At 38.9% G+C, this 27168-nt stretch overlaps 1 protein-coding gene across 3 annotated transcripts in view; it reads left to right on the top strand.

Annotated features, from left to right (window-relative positions):
- The window catches only part of ppm1aa (protein phosphatase, Mg2+/Mn2+ dependent, 1Aa), a 42986-nt gene that overhangs the window by 10446 nt on the left and 5372 nt on the right, over positions 1–27168 (top strand). Inside the window, exon 6 of one of the 3 annotated variants that reach the window (XM_005723977.2) lies at positions 11053–15202. The exons of 1 other annotated variant lie outside the window; for it this stretch is intronic. In XM_005723977.2, coding sequence (XP_005724034.1) covers positions 11053–11088 — 36 coding nt within the window. In that variant the 3' untranslated portion in view covers positions 11089–15202. Of the gene's footprint in view, positions 1–1724; positions 2140–11052; positions 15203–27168 lie in introns of those variants that run through there. One more of the 3 variants, XM_005723978.1, reaches the window with a different exon arrangement.

Here is a 27168-nt window from a genome sequence, read left to right as displayed (position 1 = left end):
TTGAATAGATAAATATTTTAATGGTACTCTTATTGGTATTGTGACCAAGTACTTTACCTGTACTCTAACTCAGCGGTCCCCAACCCCCGGTACCGGTCCTGTGAGTCATTTGGTACCGGGCCGCGAGAGTTGAGGCTCAGGTGTGAAATGTATGCTTTTCAGGGTTTTTATCGGTTTTCAGCGTTATTTTGTTATCGTTTTTATCTTTAACTCGGTCTTCCTGGGTCTTTTCACGTGTGTTATGAATAAATCTTCTTTTTTTCGGTACCGTTACTAGTTTTATTTTGTTATATTTTTCCGCGACACCTTAAATTAAATTCATGAAAATAGTGTCGGGCACAAACCGGTCCGTGGCGCAAAAAAGGTTGGGGACCGTTGCTCTAACTAATTTTAGTGAAAACATTTGAACCATACAATTGGGCAATCAAAACACAGGCACACTAGAGTACACTAGGCACTAGAGTAGGGGTGTCAAAACATAGGGCCCAGATGGTCTCTAATCTGACCCACTGAATACGATTTTTTTTTGAAAAGTGTGAAGGAGTGCATCGATTTTAAACTTAAGTGTATTTTCATAAGTTTTAAAGACTTTTCTGTCAAAGTAATAGATAAACAATTAAATGACAGAAAAGTATTTGCTTTTCACTACCTACTGTAGAAATATCTCCTGTCTAGGCACTGAGCTAGCATACATTTTTCTGTCATTTTACACATTTGTTATGTAGCAAAACTGAAGCTTACTGTTGAAGGTGCGCTTCTTTTCCTCATATTAAGACTTCTCAGGGATTAAATGCGTTACATGTTGTTATACTGATAGAAAGAGGAGTTTCACTGGTCTGGCCCACTTTAGTTAAGGGATGTCAAACCCATTTTACATTACAAAACACTTTGATCCTCACAGTCAGTGTGCTGTGTTTCGTTCGTATCTTATGTACTTTCAGTAGATGTTTTAGCAGACTGCCCTTGTTTCTTATCTTAGATGCATAGAGCTTTCCACACTTGTTGCACTCATTATGTGGTGCAGCGCGGCGGCTTGTGTGTATTGCGCCATGCTGCAGCCCACGCCACTCACATACATACTGCAAGGGGGACAAAAGTATATTGTATGAATGCATAGTGGAAGAATGTTTTAATCATATCGCAAATAAGAAATGGAGCTAGTGGTATAAAATGTGGAAGGCTACACTATAGCCATCATCTGTGATAAATGGGAAAACCAGCAGAGTAGAAACTAACATTAGAGCTTATCATCTTTCATGATTGAGATTCGTTTAATGGCAGTGTTGCTCACTAAATTTGGCAGATGTTACTTCCATTAGCGAAGAAGACATTCATAAATGAAGTCCTAGCTTTGATTTTAGATTAGTTTTAAACTTTGATTAGGATTCTTAGAAGTTCCATATTTTGCATCAGTATTGTGATGTTGTAAAGTGAATCTTCCTCAGTTGAAGTTTAACTTGAGGCATAACAACAACAGGACAACAAGCTGGCCTTATAAACCAAAATCACATATGACACTTGTCAGCCATATCAGTAATGAATTTTCTGTGAAGATTTTATATTGTTATTTTATGTACTTGATACTTTTTACATATCTTTTATTTCACTGTAATTATATTGGCATCAATTTTTACATATCTCTATGCACTCTTGGTCTTATGGAGTTCTGATGGATGTAAAGCCAGAGTCTGAAGGGTTTTTCCGTCCTCTCCTCTCTTATCAAGGACTCTGCATCCACAGACGACATGTGGTAACACAACCTCCTACCACTAACACAGCATAGAGTTTACAAACCACCATCCTCTCAAGACCCACAGCAGCTCAGCTCAGCAGTCACTCTCCGTCACTCTGAGCTTTTGGTTTCTAAGAAGGGAATTTCATGGGAGGCGGAGGAGGAAGAGGAGATGCATGCACACAAACCTGGAACAGTGCAGCACCGGTCCACTCTGGAGTTCAGGATCCCCGCTGTCTTGTCTCCCCTTTATGTTCACCCACCTAAATATTCTCCTCTAAAGTAATCCATAACAAGTGAGTCCACAAAGTTTTCTTCCATTTTGTTAAGTAATCGGCTTAAGTAGTAAGATTCCCCCCACCTTTTTTTTTCCTTTCTGTTTTTTTTTTGTTTTTGCTGTAATTAATTTGATTCACATTTCCTTGTGTGTATTTGTATATTTCTGTTTTTGTGAAGTGCAATTGTCCTGTACAAACAGCCTGTATTTAATGCAGCTTGATTTTAAGTTAAAAAATGAAAGAAATGGAAAAAGAGAACCTTTTATGCACTATCTGCCTTTTCCTGCTCTTCTGGAATTCTAACAAATGTCTATTCAGTGAATATTATCGCTTGTCCTCCAGGCACAATGTCTCTGCGCTTTTATTTCTCTCTTTTTTTTTCTTCTTTTTTTTCCTCCTCCTCCAATTAGTCTATGCTCCTTTTAAGAAACGGGTAAATTGTATAGTTGACAGCACAGTAAGCTCTATATCAAACCATTTGAGTCCTAATTATTTTCCCCTGTGCTTTTTTTTTTTTGTTTTGTTTTAATTATATTTTACTTTTGTAAGTAGTTTTCTGTACATGCTCAAATAATAATGGCAAGGTGTTTCTCAATCAAGTATGAAGTGGAATTTTATTTTTCTTCAATTTTGAGAGGTATCTGATGGGTCCCATGTTAACGTGTTTGTCTGTAGATACTTGCAAGCGTGCTTGGGTGTTTGTGTGCACATGTGTTGGTAAAATGCAGATTTGGATGTGCAGCTCAGATTTCAATTTGGCATGGTGTTTTGGTCAAACTAGGCTGGACTGGAGTTTAAGAGAAGTGCTCCCCCTTTGTTTTCAGCCCCCTCCCCCCCCTTTTTCCCCAGCCAGTGTTTCATATCAGCTCAACACAGGCTTCATTATTTCTAATTCCAAACACCATTGGACAGCAGAGTTTACATCTTACCCTGTTTGATTTTAAAATGTATCTATCAGAACCTGAGATGAAACTAGTAATTCAGTTGAAATGTTTGGAGGTTATTCAGGTTTACACATCCCATCGTGTCATATTTAAATATCAATTTGTAAATGTAGATGAATACCAGTGACCACTGTGGGTGCCATATTTGTTTCTTTTCTTTTTAAATTACACCTTCAGCTTTAGTCAGCCTATGCCAAGCCCCCCATTAGATGCAGTTTTTGTATGTGTTGCAAATATGTTTGAGCTTTTTCATTTTACATCTGATTAAGATCTGTTTGTTGTGAACAGTTTAAGCACTGAACAAAATTTTGCATTGGCAATTTGAAAATAGAAGAAACTGCTGGCTCTAAAACTTACGAGGCTTTCTTTTGGGCATTCAGAACAAGAACAAATCTGCTAACGAAGCTTTCTTGTTGTGCGGCACCTTTTTTTATTCCCATTAGTTTTTTCTCCAGTTAAAAACTCTCACCACGACACTGCAAGGCACAGCACAATACAGTTTGCTGCTATTGTGTTAGATCTGTGGGTTAACACCCTCGCTCCACTCCCCTGTAAAGATAGTCGCTGAATAAATCTGTATTTAACACACATAGTTGATATATTTCTCGAAGAGAAATAGTTTTATTTCAAATTTATTTTCTGGCATTTTGTGTGTGTGTGTTGCATTGTTGGAAACCTATGTATGTGTGTATATATTTTCAGCTTAAATTTTTAAGGAATAAATCATTGCTTGAGCTAGGTATTTTTTTTTCTTCTTGTTTGTCTTCAGGTGGTTGGTTAAATGTTTGTGTTTGACCAAGTTTTCCATTTAATCCATTTGGTGTTCCTGTGATTAATACTGAATGGTTCCAAATATATGAAATACAAAGTAATTATGTACTAAATTTATACTCCTTGATTTATCATAATGACAATCCTAACCATTTCAGTACATTTAGATTTGGCTAATTATTAAGAGGGGAAAAAGACTAACTTTGATAATAATCCTAAGCTACTTTCTAATGTGCTTAATGTGGCAAATAATGCCAAAGAACCCCGAGGTTTTACAAAGCCCGTATCACATGTAAAACTAGCTATAAATATTTACTTATTGGACTAACTGTAGTTTATTTTTCTTAGTTTTGGTTGGTTGCTTTTTAAAGGTGCTCTGTGGAGTTTATGATCATTGGTTGAAAAGAAATCTATAAGCAGGTCCTCGCACTGCAAGTGCACACTTTAGAGGGAAAAAAAGTGCAAGAAATGTCCTTGAGGTGATGTGAAATGCACTTTTGCTGACTGCAGGGGGCAGTAATTTGTATATCAACAAGTGGTGTCATAGTAATGTGACATAATGGCCCTTTCACATAGAAATTTGCATTCGTTTATGCTTGTGGCCAAGTGAATGGCCTGAAATTTGTGTTTCGCTGATCGCTGCACACCCTGTAATTCTGCAGGGGTTTTTTTTGTGTTTTGTTTTTATCGTGTGGAACAGGCAAGTTTTCCTTCGCTGCATTTTGCCTGTCGCGTAGGGAATCGTGCAAACAACAATATCCGAGTGCAGGTGTGATGCTGTCGCACATGTGAAGGGCCTTTTAGAGTGCCAAAGAACCATTAAAATACTCCAAAACCAGATGATGATTTTAGGGAATGAAGCCTAGGAAAATATGATTTTATGAAAAAGTTTGATAGGCCTTAAAGCAAAAATGAATTTGCTAAGACGTGTTGAATGTACGTTTACTGAGAGACTCCATAGTGTACCTTTAACCAGTAATCCTACAAAAGTATGACAACCATCAAAAGATTTGCTGAAGTGGCAGCTAACTCAAGTAGGAAATCTGTGTGTTTGCATGAAGATGTGGTTTCACTGAATGTTCTTTCCCTTTATTAAAATCAAGTTGCAACAAAAGACAAACAGCAGAGTAAAAATGTTTCATTTCCATCTTTTTGGTTTTAAAATTAAGAGTTGTATTTCTGCTAGTATGATACCGTAATACTTGTAAACCTGCTGTACTCAGTTGAAAATACTTCAATTTATTCAGTGGATTAGATTTTTTTTTATTATTTTTTGTGTGTGGAGCAGCTCGTATTTAATCTGTAAGCTATTTATTTTGCTCTGCATAGCTTGTATTTTTTTAAGTGCACTAAGTGTCTCTTACCTAACAACTGTCAGCACCCAACTGCTTGTTGCAATCCTGGTAGGTATTTCTAACTTTGGTAATTTTCTCTTCAAGCCTAGCGATGAACAAACATTTTTCTTTGTATGTTGAGACAGTTGACAAAACTCATGCCCCTGTGTTTTCACATGAATAATTTAAAGCTAATGTCGTGGCCCTTAAATTTTGCTTGTTATCCACTTCCTACAGTAGAAATGCACCTTTCAATATTCAGAATAGCTGTAGCTGAAATGTTGTGAGATACTAAGAGTGGCCCGTCTATAATTTGTCCTCATGTGCATGTTTTCAGTGATTGCAAATTTCCATTGCACCCCTGTTATTTCCCCCAAAACCTGAACAAAAATTATTCCAAGCATATATTGTTTTATTTTTCCATTACCTTAAATACCTCGTGATCTCAATAGTAAGTGTTTTTGTCTTTAGTTCAGCAGTTACTTTTAATTAGAGCCTTTCCTTATTGTTTTTTTTCCCTAGAGCCCATTACTTTAACACTGGTCTGTTTGATTGGTATAAGGTTATACTCATGTACAGTATTTGCCTGAATTGTGCTGATGTTAACAAATAAGAGTAACGATTGAAGAAACTACTGGAAAAGACAACCTGTTTTAGTAAGTAGGAACACTATCGGCCTTGTCCTGTAAAGCTCCCCCTCAACCCCAGCCAATGCCCTCAAACACTCACCCGTGTAATTTCAGCTTCTCGTGCACTTGTGTGATGCTCACTTAGCTCAAATCTGTAATTGTATTCAGTTCAGGGTTTTAAACATGTGAGGTGTGTGAGAAAATAAGTGTGACTATACATGACGAGTCATATGCACTGATCCTCTATATAATCAGCTTTTGTTTTCTTCTTTTCAGAAAATTGTTATTGTATTAAAAAAAAAAAAGATTATAGAGCTATTTACAGAGTTACTTTGGTTGCCTGGAATGCATCCTGTATATTCTTGTACAGAGGATTACCTGGCAGAAGCTGAAGAGATTTTAAAAGCTTGCGCCCTCTTGTGCATATTTATGTACCTCAGTTGTGGCGTTTACTGTGTGACCCTTAGTGGTGGTGGTTTATTCGTCCCCTTACAGGACGTGCTGAGCCTCGCTTCGACCTTTTTTTTTCTCTCTCTTTTCTTTTTTTTTTTTTTTCTCAGCTCATAAATAAGCTCACCGATTTGCCTTACCCAAACTCACATTGCCCCCCTAAAGTACTTGTCCAACAAAACACTACGAGGAGGAGTAATGCTGCTAACATTACACTCTCAGAAAATGAAATCTGTCCATTTTAAGGTACTTAAGCTATCAGCAAAGTGACTTTGCCAGGTTGTCACCAGTTAGAACTTTTCAACCTTTGCGGGTTTGTTTGGTTTTTCTTCTCTCCATGTTACTGTATCAAATCTGTGTCATGAAAGCTTATTTAATTTCCACTGCAGATGATGTCATACTTTCAACAAATGCAAGTGTTTTAACATGGTAACCTCGTAAGCATTCAAAATGTGCATACATACATTAATGTCTGCTCTATTTATGATTACATTCAAGAATAGCTTTAGAGTGCTGTAGTTAAGTATTGTCAGTGTTGATTCAAATGCTTCTCAGAGGCCTCTGTGAGTGATTTTACAAAGTTCAATAACTGTATATTTTGTATTATGTTCTAGCTCCAAAGGAATGGCGGGAAAAAAAAGAAATGTGTTTAAAAAAAAAAGAAAAGAAAAAAAAAGCTTTGCTCCCTGAACTAAATTGTTCTATTTGTGTTGTCGATTGAACAAATTGCATTCCTTGCTTGTGAATAGATGCATTTTTCTCCCTGCTACTCAAATTTTCTCCCCCCCCCACCTATCTCCCTCCCTCCTTTCTTTCATTTTTTAGCCTTTGAAGTTTGAATAAAATTTCTAGTTTGCAGAATGTATTACTAAATAAATGGGTTGTCATCTTGTACCTCTCATTTAATCACTTTTATCTGTCGGGGCCTGTTGTCCGAATGACACGTTTTCTGCAGTTAGATTATGTAACGCCAAACATTTTATTAAAAGGTGTCTCAGCTGTGAAAGTGAAGGGTTACAGGAAAAATCGGGAACAACATGCTTAATAAAAGAAAATCAGATGAGTTCATCATTTTTTTTCTTTTTTCTGTGTGTCCATGAAACCCAGTGTTTTCCTCATCCAGATGTGAGATGCCTTCACAACAGCTGTATGTGTTGTTAATCTGGATTCTCTGAATATTGCCTGGTATTTATTTATTTTAGGAAAATCTAATCCTTAGCTCTGTCAAAGTGTAATGACAGTGTACATTCAACTTAATGCCTCAGTTTGTGTATTGCTACATGCTTTGAGCTGTGATCTCCGAAGCACAAGGATGTCGCAGACTGGCAGTGTCAAAGTTGTTCCTTTCTCAACGCCTTTTCTGCCGGGGTGTGGTGAGAGCAGCATGTACTATAAGGGGCTTGATCTCAGAGAATGGCCAGGCCAGTCCACGACAACTGGGATTAAGAACTGCGGGAGGGATTACTTTAAATGTCAACATAATGTCAGGAGCTGTGCTAGAAGGTCAAACGTTCAAATGGTGCTCAGTGGCAAGCAGTTAATAGATCAGGCACAATTTGGATTGTTGTGGCTCCTGTGATGAATTGACTAGCATGCTTAAACAAGGTAGAACATGCTTCCCAAATAATATCCATAGAAGGAAGAACTATTAATATTTTGTCTAAATGATTGTTATGAGAAAGACAGAATATGATTTCTAATTTCTAGACTTTTCCAGTGCCTTAGATAAATTAGATCCTTTAGAAAGTACAGTACAATGCAAAACAATGTCCTAATCAGAGTGCCAACTAGCCAGAGGGGGGCAGTGTTAATAACCAAGACTGATTAGAGAGGCCAGCAGAAACACTTAGAACTGTGATGCACAGTTCTCTGAAATCTGATTGATTAAAAACCGTGTTTATTCAGTGATTGTATTTTTAAAATGTTTTTAAGCAGAATTTAATGCTGGGAGGTTTAAAGGTTTAACTAGAAACTAGGAGCAGATGTATAATCCAAATATCAGCAATAGACACTGCAGGTTATTGGTAGGGTTGCAGAAGCTTATTGTGGTGCTCCTTTTAAATTTGTAGAATGAAATCTGTCCTCCCGACATGAGGAAAAGCAGCTGATACCTCTGCAGCAAAAGTGGCAACGAGAGCTCTGATACGTGCTTGTTTTTAAGCATGTGCATTCCTCTCGGAGAGCCGTTTGAACTGCACAAAATGTGACTCATTAGATCTCGGGCCACCTGTGCACCCATAATGAATCACGCTGCCCTTGTATTCCTCCACATCAAAAAAAGCGGCCGCTGCGACAGAGGCCATCATCAAATGGAGCTGGCTCGTCATCTGCCTGCCATTGTTGAGCGCATGTCATGCTCTGCTTCTCATGGCGGAAAAACCCATCAGAGCTTGACTAATGCAGCCATGCAGACGCAGCAGTAAGAGGTGGGGGTGGTAGGGCACACTGCATACTGTGTGTGCATGGTCTCTGCACTGAGGTCACTGAGCTCCACATTTGTTAATTTGCTTCAGAGTGCACTAGAATCAGACTTTTTCTTCTTTTTTATATAGTAAAGCGCTATATAAATACAGGCCATTTACCATTTTTTCCCAGGGCTGCTCAGTATAAAAATTTCAATGCAAAATTTTGTGTAATTTAAGCACAGAAAGGAAAGTGAGAAAATAGAGTTATTGTTTTATCACAGTCTACAATATTTGGTATCTGTTCTCCAAACCCGCTGCTTCTCCCCCACCCGCCATGCTTTCCTTCTCCATTTCCTCTTTCTGTGAGTGCTCTTGTTGCCCGAGGTCAGTTTGTCACAGAGAACACAAGCTTTTCTCACTTGGACGCAGCGATTCAATGATTGGTGTGTACAAACAATCATATCAGGCAGGGATGACATGCACCCACCTCTCTCACACCCTCCTCTCTCCTACAGACATGGAATATGTCCTTCCTGCTCTCTGTGCTACTGTCTGTCTCTTACTCACACTCTGTGGGAGTGACTGTCCCCTGCATGAGATGGGTTACACAAGCCTCTGCCTTGGGAATCCCGGTCCTGCTCATTATCCTGCGCCCCTGAGACACAGCTCATTGTAAATTAGGACATCAAATCGGGCTCGTTAAAGAGCCACAGATACACTCATTAGCATTGGCACCTTTCCTCTTTAGTGCCTGTATCAGCATTCGCTCCCACCACCTTATATCCTGTTATTCCCTCGCGCTGACTGGAAGGTTTAGGATTAATGTCAGTTCTAGCCAACGGGTTAGCACAGTTGTGCTTCAGATATGGGACTGATTGATCGATGGTGGCGGGAAGCTGTGGAATTTGTTGACAGCTGCCAACTATCCCCACCACTTCTATTCATATTTCATTGTGTGGAAGGGGAGGGGGGAAAAAAACCTGTCTCAGAATAACTCGTCTGGCAAGTGGCTGACTAGTTGTTTCACAGCTACAAGGGATTAGCAAAATGACTGAGACATCTCGAACCTTGCAAAAGATGCCTAGTTGGTTGATTTGTCAACATTTTTGCTGATTTTGAGCAAAAAAAATGACCATGACTTGGATGCGTATTTGCTTTATGTATAGGTGAAAGTGACTCTTCTCTTTGGCGTCATGCTCTGTATCAGTTTGTGCACTTACATAAGGATACACATGCCCAGCCTCCAACATGCAGTTGGCAGCAGCCGCACGGCAACAAAGGCAGTGAAGAGGAAGGCCGCTTGTGTTTAACAATTTTGCTAAACTTGAAGGATGCAGACAGTGTATTTTGGTAAGTAAAACACATTTTTTTAATTTAGATTAAAAAAAGCAGCAGAAGGAGAGCTCCACAGTCTTGTAGACTACATGCCATGCTGACTTTACAGTATTACCATACCTGCATCTAATCAAAGTTACACTGATGTAATGCAACTTACTTTTTTTAATCTAATGTTTTAAATTGGGAATTTGTAAAAATGTCCTCCACAGGCAGCATTTTCAATGCCAACAATCAAAAACAGCAAACTTGGGGACCTCTTCTGATTTTAGAAGGAAAATGTTGCATTTCAAGAGTCCACATGGGCTCGTGTCCAGTGAGATAGACACCTGCCTTGGCATGGTTGGTTGGCTGCAGGACTGGAAGACTCCAACAGCTTGGAAAAATGTGTTTGATTGGCAGGCAAGTGAAGTGCAACAATTGATGGCATTTGACCGTGAGCATGAGGGAACAATGAAATGAAATGAGTGGAGACTTGGGACAGGCCCTAATGAGCCATCTTCGCCTTAGTGGTGTTGCAACCATGGATGTCCTGGTTTCTTTGCTGATGTCTATTCCTCTTTAGATGTGATGATTTATGCAAAATGAGTGTATCAGGTAGTGGGCTTGTCTCACAGAAGCAAACCATGCATCTTCAAATAGACCAACATGGAATGGAAACTTTCAGATATGGGGAGCAAAATTATAGACCTGACAGGAGCAAATATAACAGCTTGTCCTGAACTTCCATCAGTCTTGTGTCAATCCATACCAGCCACACTCCATGTGTGTAAGACCCAACTGCTCTTTATTGTGAAAATATGTCAGCATGATTCATATCAAACATTTGTTCTTTTTGTACCTGACTGGAGATTTTCTCATATCCAGCATGCTCTCCTATCTGTCATTGAGCTGCAGTAAGATTGAAATCTGAGCATGCGGTTCTTGTCATCATGCTGTCTCAGTGGGTCCTCAATGATTAATTGCTTAAAAGAAGAAGAAGAAAGAAACAGATAATGTCACAAGGATTTAGTCTCTTTTTCATACATTTCCCCCATCTCCTCTGCATGCTGTCTGACCTCTGGTAGCATGCAGCCAGTGGGTGATTGAGTCATCCCTCTTGCATGTCGTCACTTCACTTCATCCGTGTCTATAAACTTCACCTCATCTTCATCCTGCTCTTCTCCTCCCCCAGGACCCAGTCATCCTCCTCTTCCGTGGTTTCAGCTAAAATGAGGGCTAATCAGAACATGTCAAGCAAGCATTAGTTGCCACGCATTTGTCGATCACTGTAATTATCCACCCTCACTAAATCATTTATTTAATGTGGTTTACATCTCCAAAACACAAGTAGTCATTCATCGTTTCACTCCCGGCGTGTTCAGTGTCCAGTCTTTTCAAACTGTTATGTAAGTATAATTTTAAATACAATATAAGACAAAGATGGAAATTCATAAGTTATTATGGAGGGGTTTTAACTTAATATGTCTACGGACCAACTATTTTAACAACATAGCTGGAAAAGAAATCCACACAAAACCGATTTAGTAACGTGTTAAAGGTGTGTGTGATGACTGTTTTACTCTTGTAGTCTGCAAATCATGAAAAAAAAAGCTGTCATTCAAACTCTGTTATTGAGTTCTCTGTTATCACACTACAGGAACATTTTCTACAAAACAGACATTGCAGGTATGCAAGGACACTTCAGAGGCCTAAGGCTCAGATAAAGGCAGTTGAGCTGTATGAACCTGTGAAATTCAGTTCACAGGTTTTAATGAAATTATAAAAGACAGCATCATCAGGGCCAGCCAGACTAAGGGAAACACCTGAAGTGGTTTAGTTTTGTCTTCTTTTCTAGAAAACATCTCATAACAAGTTTTAAGACAAAACTGAGTAATATGAATAAGGCTATAAAGGTATATATAAATATATGTCCTGCCAGTTTATAGAGGTGCAGAGGTGGTGATTGATTTATTGTAACCATTTTTTCCAGGGTGAAATGACTGTACAGCATACTTCTTTAATGACTTTAACAAAATAAGAATTGCGTGCACAAGTCTGAAATTATTTTGGACTTTCTCTAATTCACATACAGTCAAATTGTAAACAAAGAGGCTCAAATATATACATACACCCATCTTTAATAACTGGTGCTGAAAATTCTGTGATGCCTTTCTTTAGTATTCAGAATTGACTAGAGCTGGTTCTTTCTCTTTGCCAACATAAAATGATTTGTTTGACAGCACTCATCGGACTGATCATAATTCAGAGCAGTGAGAACGTCCAAGCAACTCTGTGAAGATCTAAAATAGAGAATTTACATATGTTGGGAAGGTCTCTTGGAGCTATTTCTAAACAACTGGCGATTCCAGGATCATCAATTAAATAGTTTTATATAAGTACAAGTTATTCACATATGTCACTGACACAAACCAGCCAAGGTTTGGAGGAAAATTCCATCAATCACCCTCAGATGGGAATAAATTGGTTAGGACCTTCAGGAACAACGAAGGAACCAACAAAGCTCAAGCCTGTCATGAATTGAAATATGTGGAAACACCAGCATCACTGTCTACAGTGAACCGCGTTTTACATCACCTGTACTGAAAGGGTGCTGACCAAGAAAGAAGCTCCTGCTCCAAAACCTTCAAGCTAAACTCTAATTTGTAGCTGCCCACGTGAACAAGCCAAACGCCTTCTGGAGGAAATTTTTGTGATCAGATAAGATGAAAATTGAGCTATTTGTATAAATCACCAGGTAAATGTTTATAGGAGTAAAGGTGAGGCTTTCAACCATAAAAACTCTGTACCAGCTATCAAGCATATAAGTGATAGCATCATGCTCTGGGGCTGTTTTGATGCCAGTGGTGCTGGAACATTGTACAGAGCTGATGGAATAATGAAGCAAGCAGTACTACCTTCAAATTTTTCAACTTCAACTCAACAGGTAGACAGTCGGGTGTTCCAACAGGTCAGTGATCCCAGAAATATATCAAGACTGGTTTTGTAATGGATAAAGCAGCCTAGCATTAGCAGCCTAGTTTCTGGAATGGCCTTTCCAAATTCCAGACTCACCCAATTGAAAATTTCTGTACTATGCTTAAATCCAGCTCCGTCTCAGAAAACTAACAAATTTAAATAAACTCTGCTATTTCTGCCAAGAGGAGTGGTCAAATATCCTGCCCGGATTATGCCAGAAGCTTGTTGATGGTTACAAAAACCATCTGATCAAGGTGCAGCTTGCTAAGGAATATTTAACCAAATATTACTGCAAATGTGCTTATATATTTGAACCTATATGTGAAGTTTTGACCGCAGGTGTATTAGAGAGATACACCTGGGGTTAAACTTGTACACCCAATTCTTGTTTTTTAAATTCACTAAAGATATATGCTGTACAATTATTCCACCTGGAAAAACAACAGCTCAAGGAAACCATTAAAGCACAAAATTACCATAATATTCATCCCTCTGATGAGTCTGTGTAAACTTCTGACCACAACTGTATCTGGCTCTTGAAGTATTGCCCCTAGTTGCAGCTACTAAACTGTAAAACTCCTCTTAGTTTGCTGCTAAATGGTTTATTTTTGGTGCTTTTGCCTTTGCATACAAGTTTTGTTTCTGATTAGCTTAGTCAGGATTTTTTCCCCCCTTTACATCATGGACTAGAAGTAGTAAATCCCATTTTTAAAGGAACCAGGCCAGTAAATGGAGTCACAGCAGTAATATTCACTGTAAGTCTACAAAGCAGCAGGGTCAACTCTTGCAGCTTTTCCACTGGACCAGTGTTGACAAGTCACTGTTTCTATGCCAACAGTGTATTCAGCGAAGGTGATTTTGAAATTGCCTTCATGTTGAATGTTAACAGGCGTTTATAGGGGCTTTATGTTTTAAAGCCCTAAATACATGTTGCTGATAGAGAGGAATCACATGAGCTGTACAACCCCTGGCAAAAATGATGCAATCAACACACTTAGAAGATGCTCACTTGACTGTTTTTACTATTAACGACTAAACAAATCACAAAACTGTTCCTTTTTTGATCAATAACTGAACATTCTTGATGCATGAAATTTACTCTGAATAAATATAGTTATTTTAGTTAATGACACATTTTTCCCCAAATCCAGTAAACGAAAAACAGTCGGAACATCTTTTAATCTTTTTTATCTAAAACAAATATAGACAAATCTAAATCTGCAAAATAGTCTGCAGTTAAAAGAGAGTGTTTGCAGACCACAGTGAGTTGTTGCGCTTGATGTAATGAAAGGAAGCATGGCTCTAACAAGAGAGCTGTCAGTTGAAACAATGGAAATGATTATACAAGTCTTTCAAGAAGGAAATCCAGCATGTTGGTTTTGCCATTCAGCTTTGTCTAAAATGGTGAGAAATGGTGAGCAAGTAGATTAATTTGATGTTGGGGTGAAAAAAAATTGAATCCCGGAAATTGAACTTTGTTGCAACCATTCAGGGTTTTATGGTGGGTGGGCAAATTCACTATTCTTCAATTTCCACCTTAAATTTTTACTGAAGTTGAGATCTGGACTGTTTGCTGGCCGTGTTATTGAGCCGCTATGCCTTTCCTGATGAAAAGCTTTAAGGCTCTTTGCTCAGGGAAATGAGACAAAATGTCCAAAATGTAATTGTCCATCTGTGCATTTACTGTAGAGGTAAAGCTTGTCATCTCCTCTGGAACTTTAGCTAACGTGACCCCGTAGCATAAACGAGTAGAGGAGAATCTGTTTGTTTGCGCTTACATCTTTTATATGTGTGAAATTTCCAGATATATATTTTATAGCCTTTCAATTTAGTTTCTGCTTGGTCCAAATGTTAAACACGGCTGACTGGGAGTAGTCAACATATTTTGCAATACTCTGTGCTCCTGTTGGGGGCATGCTTCCTTTAAAGCAATCAGGTGCAACAGCTCAGTGAGGTCCGCCATCGCAGACTATTTTGCATATTTTGATTTGTGGAGGTTTGTTTTAATAAAGCATATTTCCTCTACCTAACCTTGCTAGGGTTTGTGCTTCTCATTTTTTCTTGGTCCATCATTAAACTTCACCTCAACCAACAGTGGTGCTGAGCTAAGTTGCTGATTTAAAGGCTGAATCTTTCCTGAGCGACGGACCCAAGCACTTCTGTTCCTGCTTGTACGACCACAGATCATTTAACCAACTCAGCCTATGGATCAGCACTTAAATCCAAAGCTTAAAGCTGTACTGTACTTTATTGAACTATGTTGTATCTTCTGGTCAAAATCAAGGCCTGAAGATCTGATAGGAACAAATCACAGTCACATAATGTTCTGTCTGAATCTGTGTCCATAATTAAAACCTTGAACTGTTGCTCTCCATCGTGTGTTGTGTTCTGTTGTAAACCATTGTAAGCGTCTGTAGCAGTATGTCCTACGTCAGCACAGAGTTACGTTATGTGACACACGAGTGGTTACGCGCCCCCGGTTTATTGAGCATCATCTCTCACCTTGCTGCTCTTCTTTTTCTGAAGAAACATGAATACGTAACACAAAGCTTTTTTTTCACTAAATAAGCAGACACGAGAATGGAAGAGGTCAGGAGCTGAGCAGCTTGGCGACAAACGTACATGTTTTCAAAGTAAGCATTTAAGACTTTTGCTGCCTAACTTATCAATGATCTGAATAGTTTTATTTTATTTCTTATTTAGCTATTGGATGAATTGATATCACTCCCACACAGTTTCTATGGCTTTTTAGGTTTTAAAATTTTAAAAAGCCCAGTTGAATCCACATTATCATCAGATTTTTATTTTTTATTTTTTGGTAACAAAAAACGGTGCACTTTCTTTCAAAAATCACATAAAGTTTATTTAGCGAGAGCTCCAACTCCTGCCTTTGAAAGCAGATGATGGAGAAATTCTCTCTATTTGTTAAGATTAATCAGCTTCATGGTGAGAGAACAAAAGATGATCCAAATGCTGAATATGACATTGCTGAATAACCCATACTGGTTTCAGCCTATATAGTTTTCTATAACTGATGACTGCATGTATGTCAGTATGATTTTTTTTCCTGAATAGTAAGGTCACAGCATAGTTGTAGTTTCATACCGTGTGTTCTTTTCAGTACTCTTTTAGTTGGAATTGGCAACAGCATCATAAAGAGAAGGAGCCTATACATTTCATTAATTTCCTAGAAAAAAACAAAACATTGCCTTTACTTTTATTTCTTTTTCTTCAGTGTGTCATTTGTAGCTGCTATATCATCATCATACCAAGATAAAGCTTAATACTGTTTTTTAAAAAACAAGCAAGAAAAACAGTTTTTTCTTTTTTAATTAGACAAGAAGCTTTCTCAGATTTCCTTGACTTTTGCCCAGAAGAAAAGTTGATATTACTCGTGCTCCATGGTATCTAAGTAGTTTACTTGAACACACACAGCTGCGGTGTGTTTGTAAAAGCCATTCCTCCAGGTTTATATCATATATTTTTTCTGAAATTGTGAAAACTGCAGCTACCATGAAGACGCACTTGAAAAAAGCTGGCTTCCTATATTGTTCTTCTATATTCTTAGCATAATGAGACTGCAAGGATTCAGCACCATTCACCCACAAAGCACAAACAGCTTCTTTTCCTCCCTCTGCTAAGGTTATTGAGGCATCTTATGACTTTCCTGCCCAAACTGGGAATTATTTTCTGTTTGTCAATGACGATTACTGTAATTTGGCCTCAAGCCTCTTTGCTGTTTTTGTGAAAAGGGTTTCCCTATTCACCACTACCCATGTGAGGAAACTACTATTTTGGGCATGTGCAGTTTGTATAAAGACACGTGTTACAGCTCGGTCTGAGCCTTGTACACTAACACAATTCATCAACAGGTGTGAGAGGAAATAGTTTTTTTCTCTCTCTCTCAGCAAGAAGGATGTTACATTTGGAGTGTGTGGGGTAAGTGTGAGAGAACAAAAGTCGCCAGTAAGGGGCATTCAGCCTGCAGGAGGATTTCCTTGCTCAGCAGAGGAAAGAAGAGGGAAGCCTTGATGCAGCTGGTTGTGTGGAAGCATTTATACCAGCTGAATTAACTGGACTTGTTTGCTCTGATAATGGTTAATGTTAAAAGATCAGAAAAGCTTCAAGTAAACTGTAAGGGTAGAATCAACCTATAGTTAATATTCACCTTCACAGGCTGTTTTTATGTAAGAGACCAACAGAAAGAGCCCTTTTGTCAAACAGCCCTTAGCCTGTAAGCTGCTTCTAAAAGACTCTGAAACTTGTGTTTTACAATAAATGCCTGTCACCAAAACGGAAAATGGTAAAGTACTGCATATGCACTAATAACCATTCATGTGAAATCTTAAAAATGTACTTTGAGTAAAGATTAAAGTTGCAGCTTTTTCTTGCTGCTGTGACTTGAATTGGGGAGGGGGAGGAAAGGGAGGGGGTAATAGGGCAGATGCAGGCATATTAGTGGTATGTTGATTTGTAATGGTTTTTCTTTAATCTCTTTGATACCTTTCATTTGAGAAATGGGATGCTTGGCCTTGCCATCAGCAATATTTTATATATATTTTTTCCAACATCATACTTTAATCCCCTTGAAGGATGTTTTATGTAAAACATGCTTTTTGTGCCCTGGAAAGACATTTAATCAAGACTAACCTTGGTATTTTAGTAGCCAATGGTCTAGCTTTGTGGGGTTTAATAATGGAAGACAATTATAGTGCTGCTTTCAGTTCTGAGGATCCACTCTTATGGAGAAAAAAAAACATTTATTTATAGTAAGATTTTTTTTTCTTTTTTAGGTGGATTTTTAAAAAGGACTTGTAATGGGAAATGTCTTTCCTTCTTTTTTGCATAAAGCCTGCCATAAGTTGACTTTTCTGCAAAATTTTGGCATTAATAACTCCTCCTCTATATTAGAAAAAAGTTATTATGGGTGAAATGATCTGCAAAATGCTCAAACCTTTAACAGAGTTATAAAGAACTTTTTCTCAGAAATGAAGGTCTTTTAATTGATTCCAAGCTCAAGTATAAAAATACATATAACCCCCCTCCACAAATGATTTGTTATTGTTTGCAATTCTTCACTTTTTTTTTTTTTTTTTTTTTTAGGAAATACTTATAGCAGCCATTAGCTGAAACGTGGCAGCAGGGGAGCACTGCTCTTGTGAATGTTCATTCATGGTTTTCGGAGCATGGCAGACTCGAGTATCCTCTTATTGTCCGCTAAGAAAGTTCGGAGAAAATAGATTTCCTGGGTGGTCCGACTCATTAATACACTGTGCACTTCTTGATTTACGGCTCACAGTTCAACTGCTGCCAATTAACATGAAAACACACAACAAGAAGAAGAAGGAGGAGGTGGGGGGAGTACAGACGGGGAGGAGGAGGCCGATGAGTTTCCTCCCGTTGGCTCAAAACTTGAGTCAGGATGAACCTGCCCTCCACATCAAGGTAGGACATCGGAAACTATTAAAAACTCTCTGAAATGATCTTAGCTAGCACACAGGCTTTGCAGCACACAGCTCCTCGAGGTGCTGTGACTTTAAGACTCTTTAAAAGTTAATTACACAACAATGATTTTTTTCTTTTGCTTGTCAAGCTTATATAGTTGATTTCCTCTGTTGCATATTTAAAGAAGAAATTAGATGGTTGGGCTACATTTTTCTAACATCTTATCGTCGTTGTCACCCTTCGAAAAACTAGACAGCTGTAAAATAAATACGCCATTACAGACTTGGAACTATATCATATATTTTTATAAAGTGTTACCATCATTTTATAATAATGTCCTACAGTTTTATAATTTATTTTCATTCATTTAAAAGGTACTAAATAAATAAATAACCTAGCTAAAAAATGTTTTTCATTATAAAATATCCCGAAAGCTTTTTATTTCTGATCAATAATAAGAATACTACTTTCTTAAATAACAAAAATGATTCCGTGGAAGTCATAAAAATTAACAGCCCACGCAAATACAATGAACATCCGCGTCTTATCGATTATTTAAGCTAGTTTATTAATGATGATGTTCATTTTCCACACTTTAAGGCTGTCGTAAAACCTCTGGGAGAAATTGCATAATCATAATAAGAAAACTTTAGATAGAAATTAAGCAAAACAAAACATTAAGCACATTTTTTTAAATACAAAAAAGCGTTAGTGACTGCAATAAGAAAGGTAAAAAAAAAAACCCCACACAAACGCATGACAGAGGTTAAATAATCTATTAAAGTGGATCCATCATGTCACGCTCATCAGCCCTATCTGTTGTCTTTGGAGAATCAGAGCTGCCTCTTTTATTCATAGCAAGTCAAGTTTAGCTTCATTTGTACTTCACTGATTTCTTTGGCAAATGGAAAAGCAGTGTGACAATGCTATTTACAGTTTCTGTTACATGATGGTCATTTTTGCACGCCTGGTATGAATAAGATACCAGATGAGTTTTCATATCTACGTGAGGAGTACATGACACATTTTCAGCTGCTACAGCAAATGCATTAGTCTACCTGCTGCTTCAAAACCCGTGCCAGCACAATTTGATCAATTTTCTTCAGGGTGCAGGGTGTGATATTCTGCACTCTGGAGCATTATTCGAAGCTAAACCAAATTATGATAAAGATGTATAAAGTTACTGCCATTCTTTCTGAAATAAAACTAATCATTTTTGCAATTCTAGTCTTCTTATGCTGATGTGTAAAGGCTATTTGAGAAGAGAGTTGCTACTATAAGCCCTCAGAAAGAGTTCATTACTGTTTTTTATTGCCCCTATAGCATACTGCTGTTCATACTTTCCAGGCCAAGTATTTGTCACTGTTACATTAATACGTCTCAGTGTCTAAAAAAGTAATTATTCTCTTTTTCTTTGCTCCCATCTCCGCCCTGTTGGGGTCACGCACTGTTGCACGGTACCCTTTGACCTTGTCAAAAGCAATCACTTGCCGTAACACACAACTATAGCTTTCCTCTCATCTTAAGACATAATCTCTTTAATTGGTGTCAAAGGTGGGGTCCTTATGGTGAAAGTCCTGAAAATACACACAGACAGACATGCTCACTTGTTGACACTTAGGGGGGAAAAAAACAATAAATGAAGCAGAGCCTCGTCAATGTGGCGCTGAAACTTGTTAATCTTCAGTGGGAGGGGTGTTACCGCAGACCCTCTAGCCACTCCAGGCTGACAGGATCCTTCGACGTAAGTCAGTCCCATCTGACCCCTCAGACTATTCAGTCTTTACACCTGCTCGGTCCCAACAACAAGTTAGGAGGACAGAGGAGATTTGCTTTGAATCTCAAAGGGCTTCCACCTTGAGGAGGAAATTTATCTCATCATTTGATCAGAATTAGGCTTAGGTGTTGTCTAGTTTAACGCTTATTTTCAGGATCATTTAATCTGGCAGTTATTTGCATGGATAATCCCTAAAATGTCATTCTTAAAAAAAGGAAACACAAAAAGCCCCTGATATTAATTTTAAGGAATGGGGTGATTTGTTCGGATTGCTTGTTTTACCTGGCTAAAACTTTAAATTGTTTAACTACACTGATATAAAAGGAAATGCTCACATTTTAGAATCGAGACCCAGAGTAATATTTAGCATTATTACTTGAAAAATGACCAAAATTAAAATGATTAAATGTGTTGAATATTGATGTTCTGCCAAGCGACAAATCTGCATATTGCATAGATTAAATTTGCTGTATTCTATGCCAGTATGGTAATCCTTTTAATACTGCTAGCTCCAAAAAGCAATTCAGTGTAATTCAGCGCTCATTGAGGTGGACTGCTTTATGGTAATAGTACATTTACAGGATATAATAAAGCACTTTGATTTGTCGGTCATTTAGCATTTCTCCTTTTTATGTGTAATGTGTATTTATGTATGTCACAGTGTAAGATGAAAGTGCCGCAGTACTTTAAAGCTTGTAATGTTCAGTTGTTGTTGAAACTGAGGGGACAATTATTGTGTTTTACTGAAAGATGCTTTTAGTAATTAGTATAGCCTCACTGATATTAGTGCACCGACTGAAGACACAATTAATAGCAGTGTTGGTGCATTAGGCTGCATTAGTTTTAATAATGAATTTTCTAGTTCATATCTTTGATCATATACGTGAAAATAATCAGGAGAGCAGTGAAAGCCAAGTTAATCGTTAGCTGTGCCTGGAGGGATTATGAAAGCATACCGGAGGATGTTCTCATAATCCACCTAATTCTATAAATGCTGTGAGATTCAATAACAGAGATGACTCTGAGGTTGCACTTGCAGAAAGGTGCGACCTGAGAGGGTGTTGCAGTTTGTTAGGAAGGCCACCGTCACGGTCACCCGAGCCAACGTGGCAGTCAGGCCTGCAGGGCAGAAAACTAGTATATATGCTTGAATATCAGTGAGCAGAGGTCAGCCCTTTATTTTTCTTACCTGTGACCTCTTAGAAGACTCATGCTTTACCAAGGAGTTTCCTGGGGATGACTGTGAATACAAGACCCTGGCTCGAATCAATTAAATCACTGAATAAATGTCCATAGGGAGGCTGAATGGAAACCTTCAGGGATTCAAAGATGCGTAAGATTCTCTGACATAAATCATATGTAACACGGCCAGGCGAAAAAAAGGGCATAATAGTGTTCAAATAATTTATTTATTTTAACAAAATACAGAAATATAGTGTAGAGCAGCCTTCATAAACAATAATTAAACCAAAAGCTGTTGTAAATGTTCTCTATCTGAGCCTGAACATTCACCTGAATGCTCCTCACCTTTGCCACAGGAGAGTAGTGAGCAGAAAAAGAGGAAAGCCAAATGAATGTGGAAACGCACACATAAATAAAACAGGAAATTGGGGGCTAAAAAGTGCAAATAATCACTGGATGTGAATGTGTCCATTGAAGCACTCTTTTGGGTGCTACCCCGATGCTCCCACTAATGGTCTGTTTTACTGAAGTAGGACCAGGAATGCTAACCTTCTCAAAGCTTCACAACTCAGGGCAAGCATGGCTGCGCTCCCATTTGTGTATGTGTGCGCACCTATGTGTGCCTCGCTGTTATTATCCTTTCTCTAGAAGGAAGGGAAAAAAAGAAAAGGGGGAACTCATTCTAGCATACGCTCCCATCCTGTAATGAACAGAGTCTACATATTTATGTTTTTACCAGTGAACACTCGAAACACAAGAGGGGTTAAAGTAAAGAGTGGGGAGGTCTTTGGACCGTTTTCAATATTTCCCCCCTCTGCGCCCAATAGGGCAAGTGAGGGTTTGGTTCTTTATAATAATCAGGTGACCAGAGGAAAATAGTTGTGGCCTTAACAAGCCCAAATTAAAAAAGAACATCATTTTCATTATGCAGTCAAACACAATTACAAGCAAATGTTTTCTCTGTGGAGCTGCCCCTGCTTTCAGGGTCTTTGTCCCTCACTCCTTAGTGTGTGCAGAGAAAGGCCCCGGTGGTCAATGGGCAGCTGAGTGGTGTGTTCAGTGGAGGCCCACATCCTTAGCCGCCAGCACAGAATACGTTTTGTTAGAGGAGCAACCATACATTCTCAGCAGATTTGTTGAATTAGAGAGCGCAGCAGGAGATGGGGAAGTGGGGGGTAAGTGATGGGGAGGACTTGTTGCTAGGTGACTGACATACAACTGCAGCATGCCAGTTTCCAGAGCCTGGCACTCCTTGTCTGTTTTTGTTTTGTTTTTCTTCCTTACCTCGTCTCCCCTCCACCCCCTCCACCCCCCACACCGCCTCCCAAACCCTCTACCCCGCTCCACCCTCCCATCAATTCACTTGTCTAGCTCTCCTCATTGCTGAAGTGCAGATAATAAAACGGAGAGAAAATACACAAAACAGGGTGAATGGCAGAGGATTTTACAATACCCTTCTACTACCTACTAAGAACCTAGTCATCAGCTTCTCAACTGTGTCGATACTTTAAAAAAAAAACCCTTACTGCGGTTGAGTGTTGTAGCAAAAGGAAAATGCTTTTATGGGGGAAAGTAAAGGTGGATCCTCTCTTTCTAATGTGCCAGTTAGTATAGAATCTGACATAAAGCATTAGCCTCATGGAGACACTTTGCGCTATCAGCAAAAAAAAAAAAAAAAGTCTTTTCCTGTGGCTGGTAAGTGACACACAAGGACAGGCAGGATTTCTCTGAGCCCCCACCTCCCTGTAGGCATCCCTGCTTGGGAGATTTGCCATTTGAAATGCTGATATTTCTCCCAAGCACACTCTTGAGATATTTGCTGTGTATGTATGCATGAAGCTATCACCTTCTCCCTTATACAGATCTATATTCTCTTCTCAAACCCATATTACAGTTTTTTTTATTGCTTTTTTCCCCTGTTTGACAGATCCATTGAATTTTCCTGAGCAAACACTTCCCTCAGCTTCACCTCTCATTCCATAAGTGTCTTGCCTTTCTCCTGAATGCCTGACTTAGCAGTCTGACTACTTACTTTGTCAACTCCATCACTGCTCGTCGAGCATCTCAGTCCCATCCAGCCACATCTGCAGACAGAAGTTATGAGCACGGTGGAAAAGACTGAAATGTAGAATACATGTCTTTATCTATACTGTCGTGAGCAATTTAAGCTTATCCAAAAGATTAGTTAAGACAATTAGCACGTGTACATTTAGGTACGCATTACTGGAATGATGCTTATGCTTTTTTAAATCGTCATTTATAGGTTTATGTTGGCAGCACTTCTGTGCTCAAGTGTATGAATACATGAAAAGAAGTGACTGCGGCTGCTGGTGCTGCCAGTTCTGGAGAGGCCTTACCCGCACACGTCGTCTCTCTGCTTTTTTGAAAATGTATTACATCTTTCAACATCACATATTCTTTCCAGGCCCGCGTAGGGTGTAGAGATTCAGGGTCATCGGGATTTTTGATTTCCCCCTCGGTGTTGCATTTATTTGAAGCTCTGTCTGAAGGTCAAAACCAAATACACCCAAACGAAGAAGCCATTGTTGATCTGTTTCTCCACCTTGTGCCTCCATATTCCTTTTCACCAAGAAAGCAGCTATCTTTCTTTGTGCTGCCGGGGGCTTATGAGACTATCAGAGCACACCTGTGCCCTGAGGAAAATTCCCTTGCTCTCTCTAAAGCTGTATTATTCAGCACAAGGCCGTGACAGTCAGTGTTTCTAAAAGCATTTGGAACATTGTAAATGGTGATGCTAAAAACTCTCAGGAACCCACCAAGGTATCAAAAAAAAGCAAGAAAAAAAAAGCAAAGATACTGTATACAATAGCATCGCTTTATATGTTGGAGGCTGACTAATTGCCAGGAACGAGATATAGGCTTTACATTGGATGGTAAAATACCTCTATAGCTTACATTATCAAAATAACTGAGTGAAAGCAGTGAAAAGTAATTTTTGCCATGTGATCAAATACTTTAGTAAATTTGGTGATTATATTTTTTTAAATTAGCCTGCTGAATGAACTGGATGACTCAGTGAAATGCTCGTTTGGAATGTTTTATTATAAAATGAACAGATCAAAAATTGCAACATTAAGTAACCATCGCAACTATTTGCTCAATTATGTCTTATCAGTGTGGGTTTTATTTTGTTAAATGTGGGCATGTAATAAGGCCAGCATTAAATGTCAGTATTAATAATACAATAAATATTACTGTAAAAAATAATTACATAAATATTCAATCAATTATACTTTAATTGTACTTTTTAAATAACAACACAAAATGTGTGATTTAACATAATTTTCCCTCGTTGACTAAATAACTATGACAGTTTTCACTGTAAATTCATATTTCTGGAATTTAACAGGTTGCACTTAGTGTTCAAGTTTAAATGAATGGCTGCAATCCTCTTTTTAAATTGAGGGTCTGTTTGTGTGTCTACCTGTGTATGATCACATGTGCTGGCAATGAAAGAGCAAAGGTTATCGATCCGTGCAGCTCAGCTCAGCTCGGGTCTTGTATTGACATGTGTTTCGGCTGATGGGATTAGCGGGCCCAGCATTGCTTTTGGTCAGGCTACAAACAACTTCAGAGATAAGATGGCATTAACGCTGTCTCGACTTTTACTGGCTCAGCCTCTGTCAGAGCTGATGTGCTGCAGCGTGCCAAACCATTTGGCAGGATGTTAATGAAACTGGATGCTGACGAGACCCCAAATAAACTCGTGGCACATTCTTTGACAGTTACGTAACAAATGCATTGAGTTTAAAAAAGAGCATTTGTATCCCTCCTCTAATGAATCCAATCTTTATCCGACTTAAAATGTGGAATTCTTTTCTTGAGCAGACACCAGTGATACGAATTAGCACTGCTATATCACTGTCACTAGAGCTCACCGTGCGCAGGCTAACAGCCAGACTTTTTATTGATCATCGTCCTCTTCTTTCTGATCTTATCACTTTGCTTGTTAGAAAACCCACTGCTGAATTTTATGTTTTACAGTTTGCTCATTTACATTGACCCGAATCCCCTGCATGCCTGTTAAGTATATGATTTAATCTTCCCTGGCAGGAGCACCCAGAGCACCCCTCTGCTTGGCCTCCTAACATGCATTTTTAATCATTATATTAAGATGTCACATAACAGTCTGAGCTCATCAGCAATGCTGCTGGCCATAGCAAATATGGATTCCGCCGTTTAGGGTAGTATTAGACACAGGCTGCTGCCTATTAAAGAGTAATCGCTGAATGGGGATGCGTAAAATGTGCTTTTTCTGATATGAGAAGCATAATAAGAGCGACGGCTCACCTGCAAATAAAAAGTAATCTTAGTCTGTTTTTTAAAGACTATTGGAGGCTGTTATATTTACTGTGGAGCGGACAAGAGCGGGAACCAGTGAGGAAATTATTTGACTCATCTTCTCAAGGTCTCCGAAGTCTCCACAGGGCCTTGTCCTTGTAGCACAAGACTGCTGATGCCATGCAGTGCACTGAGAGGGCTGTACATGGATAAATATTTGAGTATTTGTGAGTGGCGAAAGCGAGATGACTCTCAGCCTGTCAGTTATGTTTGGAGGCCTGGCATCAAGCAAACAGGGACCTGCTCAGTGACACCCGGTAACCCAGGCAATGACATCAACACATACACATATACTTTCTTTTTGCACCCCAGTGCTCCCCCTCACCCACCTCACTGCATCTCTCACTCGCTAACACACACACACACACATGCAGCCCTGTCAGCTAACTTCTGTCAGAGACATCACCCTCTAGGTAGTGCGGTGAGCTTTGTGCACACAGTGATCAGGCAGCTCGCCAGCTCTGCCTTCTCCTGCCTCTACCTAGATGATCCCCTTCATCCTAATGAGCTCTGTCAGAATGGCATTTGACATAAGCCATCAATAAAGCACAGCTGACAGATATTAAGAGTCTGGAAATCCAGGATATCCCTGGTCACTGCCTCTTGTACTGCAGACAACTCCTGGACTCTTTAGAAGGCAGATTATTGCATCCACGCTTTGATCCAGTGCAGGCTTAATGGACATTCCAACTTTAAAATATGCACTTTCATTCAAATCTCTAAGCAGTATGTATCATTTTTATAATAAACCAGCCTGTTTGATAATTGCTGCTATTATTTTATATTTCATTTACATGGTGAATTGATTAGAAAATAATAACCTTAGCCAATGAGAACATCTCCCTTTTTAAGAGACCGTGAGTGCAATTGTGCCACATTATATGCTGAATCTCTTTTTTCTGAAGCAAGCTTCACAGATTGCTGCTCTTCTACGATTGGCACTGATAAATACTGTGTCAAAGAAACAATTGTGTTTTATAGAAACTAATCAAATTAAAGATGTCTTTTTGATCATCGTAGTAACGAGTGTACCCTTTACTACAAAGCAATTGTAACCTCAGGGTGAAGCCACTGCATGGAGCTCAGTATGATTCATTCTCCTGAGTTTTCTCTCAGTGCCTGGATGTGTGTAGGTAGTCATTAAGAGAAGGCAAACAAATAAATGTATGAAGGCAATCCGGCACGCCATGTTTGTACAAGAATAAAGTGTTTGTAGCGGATATTTTTAATAAAAGCACATTTTCTACTCGCATACAACACATTAAGTCGCACGCATCCTAAAGAGATATGTGTAAAGGTCACTTCTGAAAAAGCTGTGATAGTGCAGACAAAAGAGCAAAGTATTGACAGTGTGTGTGTGTGTGTGTGTGTGTGTGTGTGTGTGTGTGTGTGTGTGTGTGTGTGTGTGTGTGTGTGTGTGTGTGTGTGTGTGTGTCTATTTTGACTTGGAGGAGCAGAGGCTCTTAGACAATGTGAAGTGGAGGTGAGGCCCAGGCGGCATGGCTGCGGCGTTGTGACCTCTGCCCTGACTCACGCATCATGTAGCTCCCTAGCGCCAGAGGTCCT

The sequence above is a fragment of the Pundamilia nyererei genome, unplaced genomic scaffold, assembly GCF_000239375.1.
Source record: "Pundamilia nyererei isolate P.nyererei 1_Seehausen unplaced genomic scaffold, PunNye1.0 scaffold00010, whole genome shotgun sequence".
Classification (NCBI taxonomy): domain Eukaryota; kingdom Metazoa; phylum Chordata; class Actinopteri; order Cichliformes; family Cichlidae; genus Pundamilia; species Pundamilia nyererei.
The sequence above is the reverse complement of the archived record's forward strand: the minus strand, read 5'-3'. Positions and strand labels throughout refer to the sequence as shown.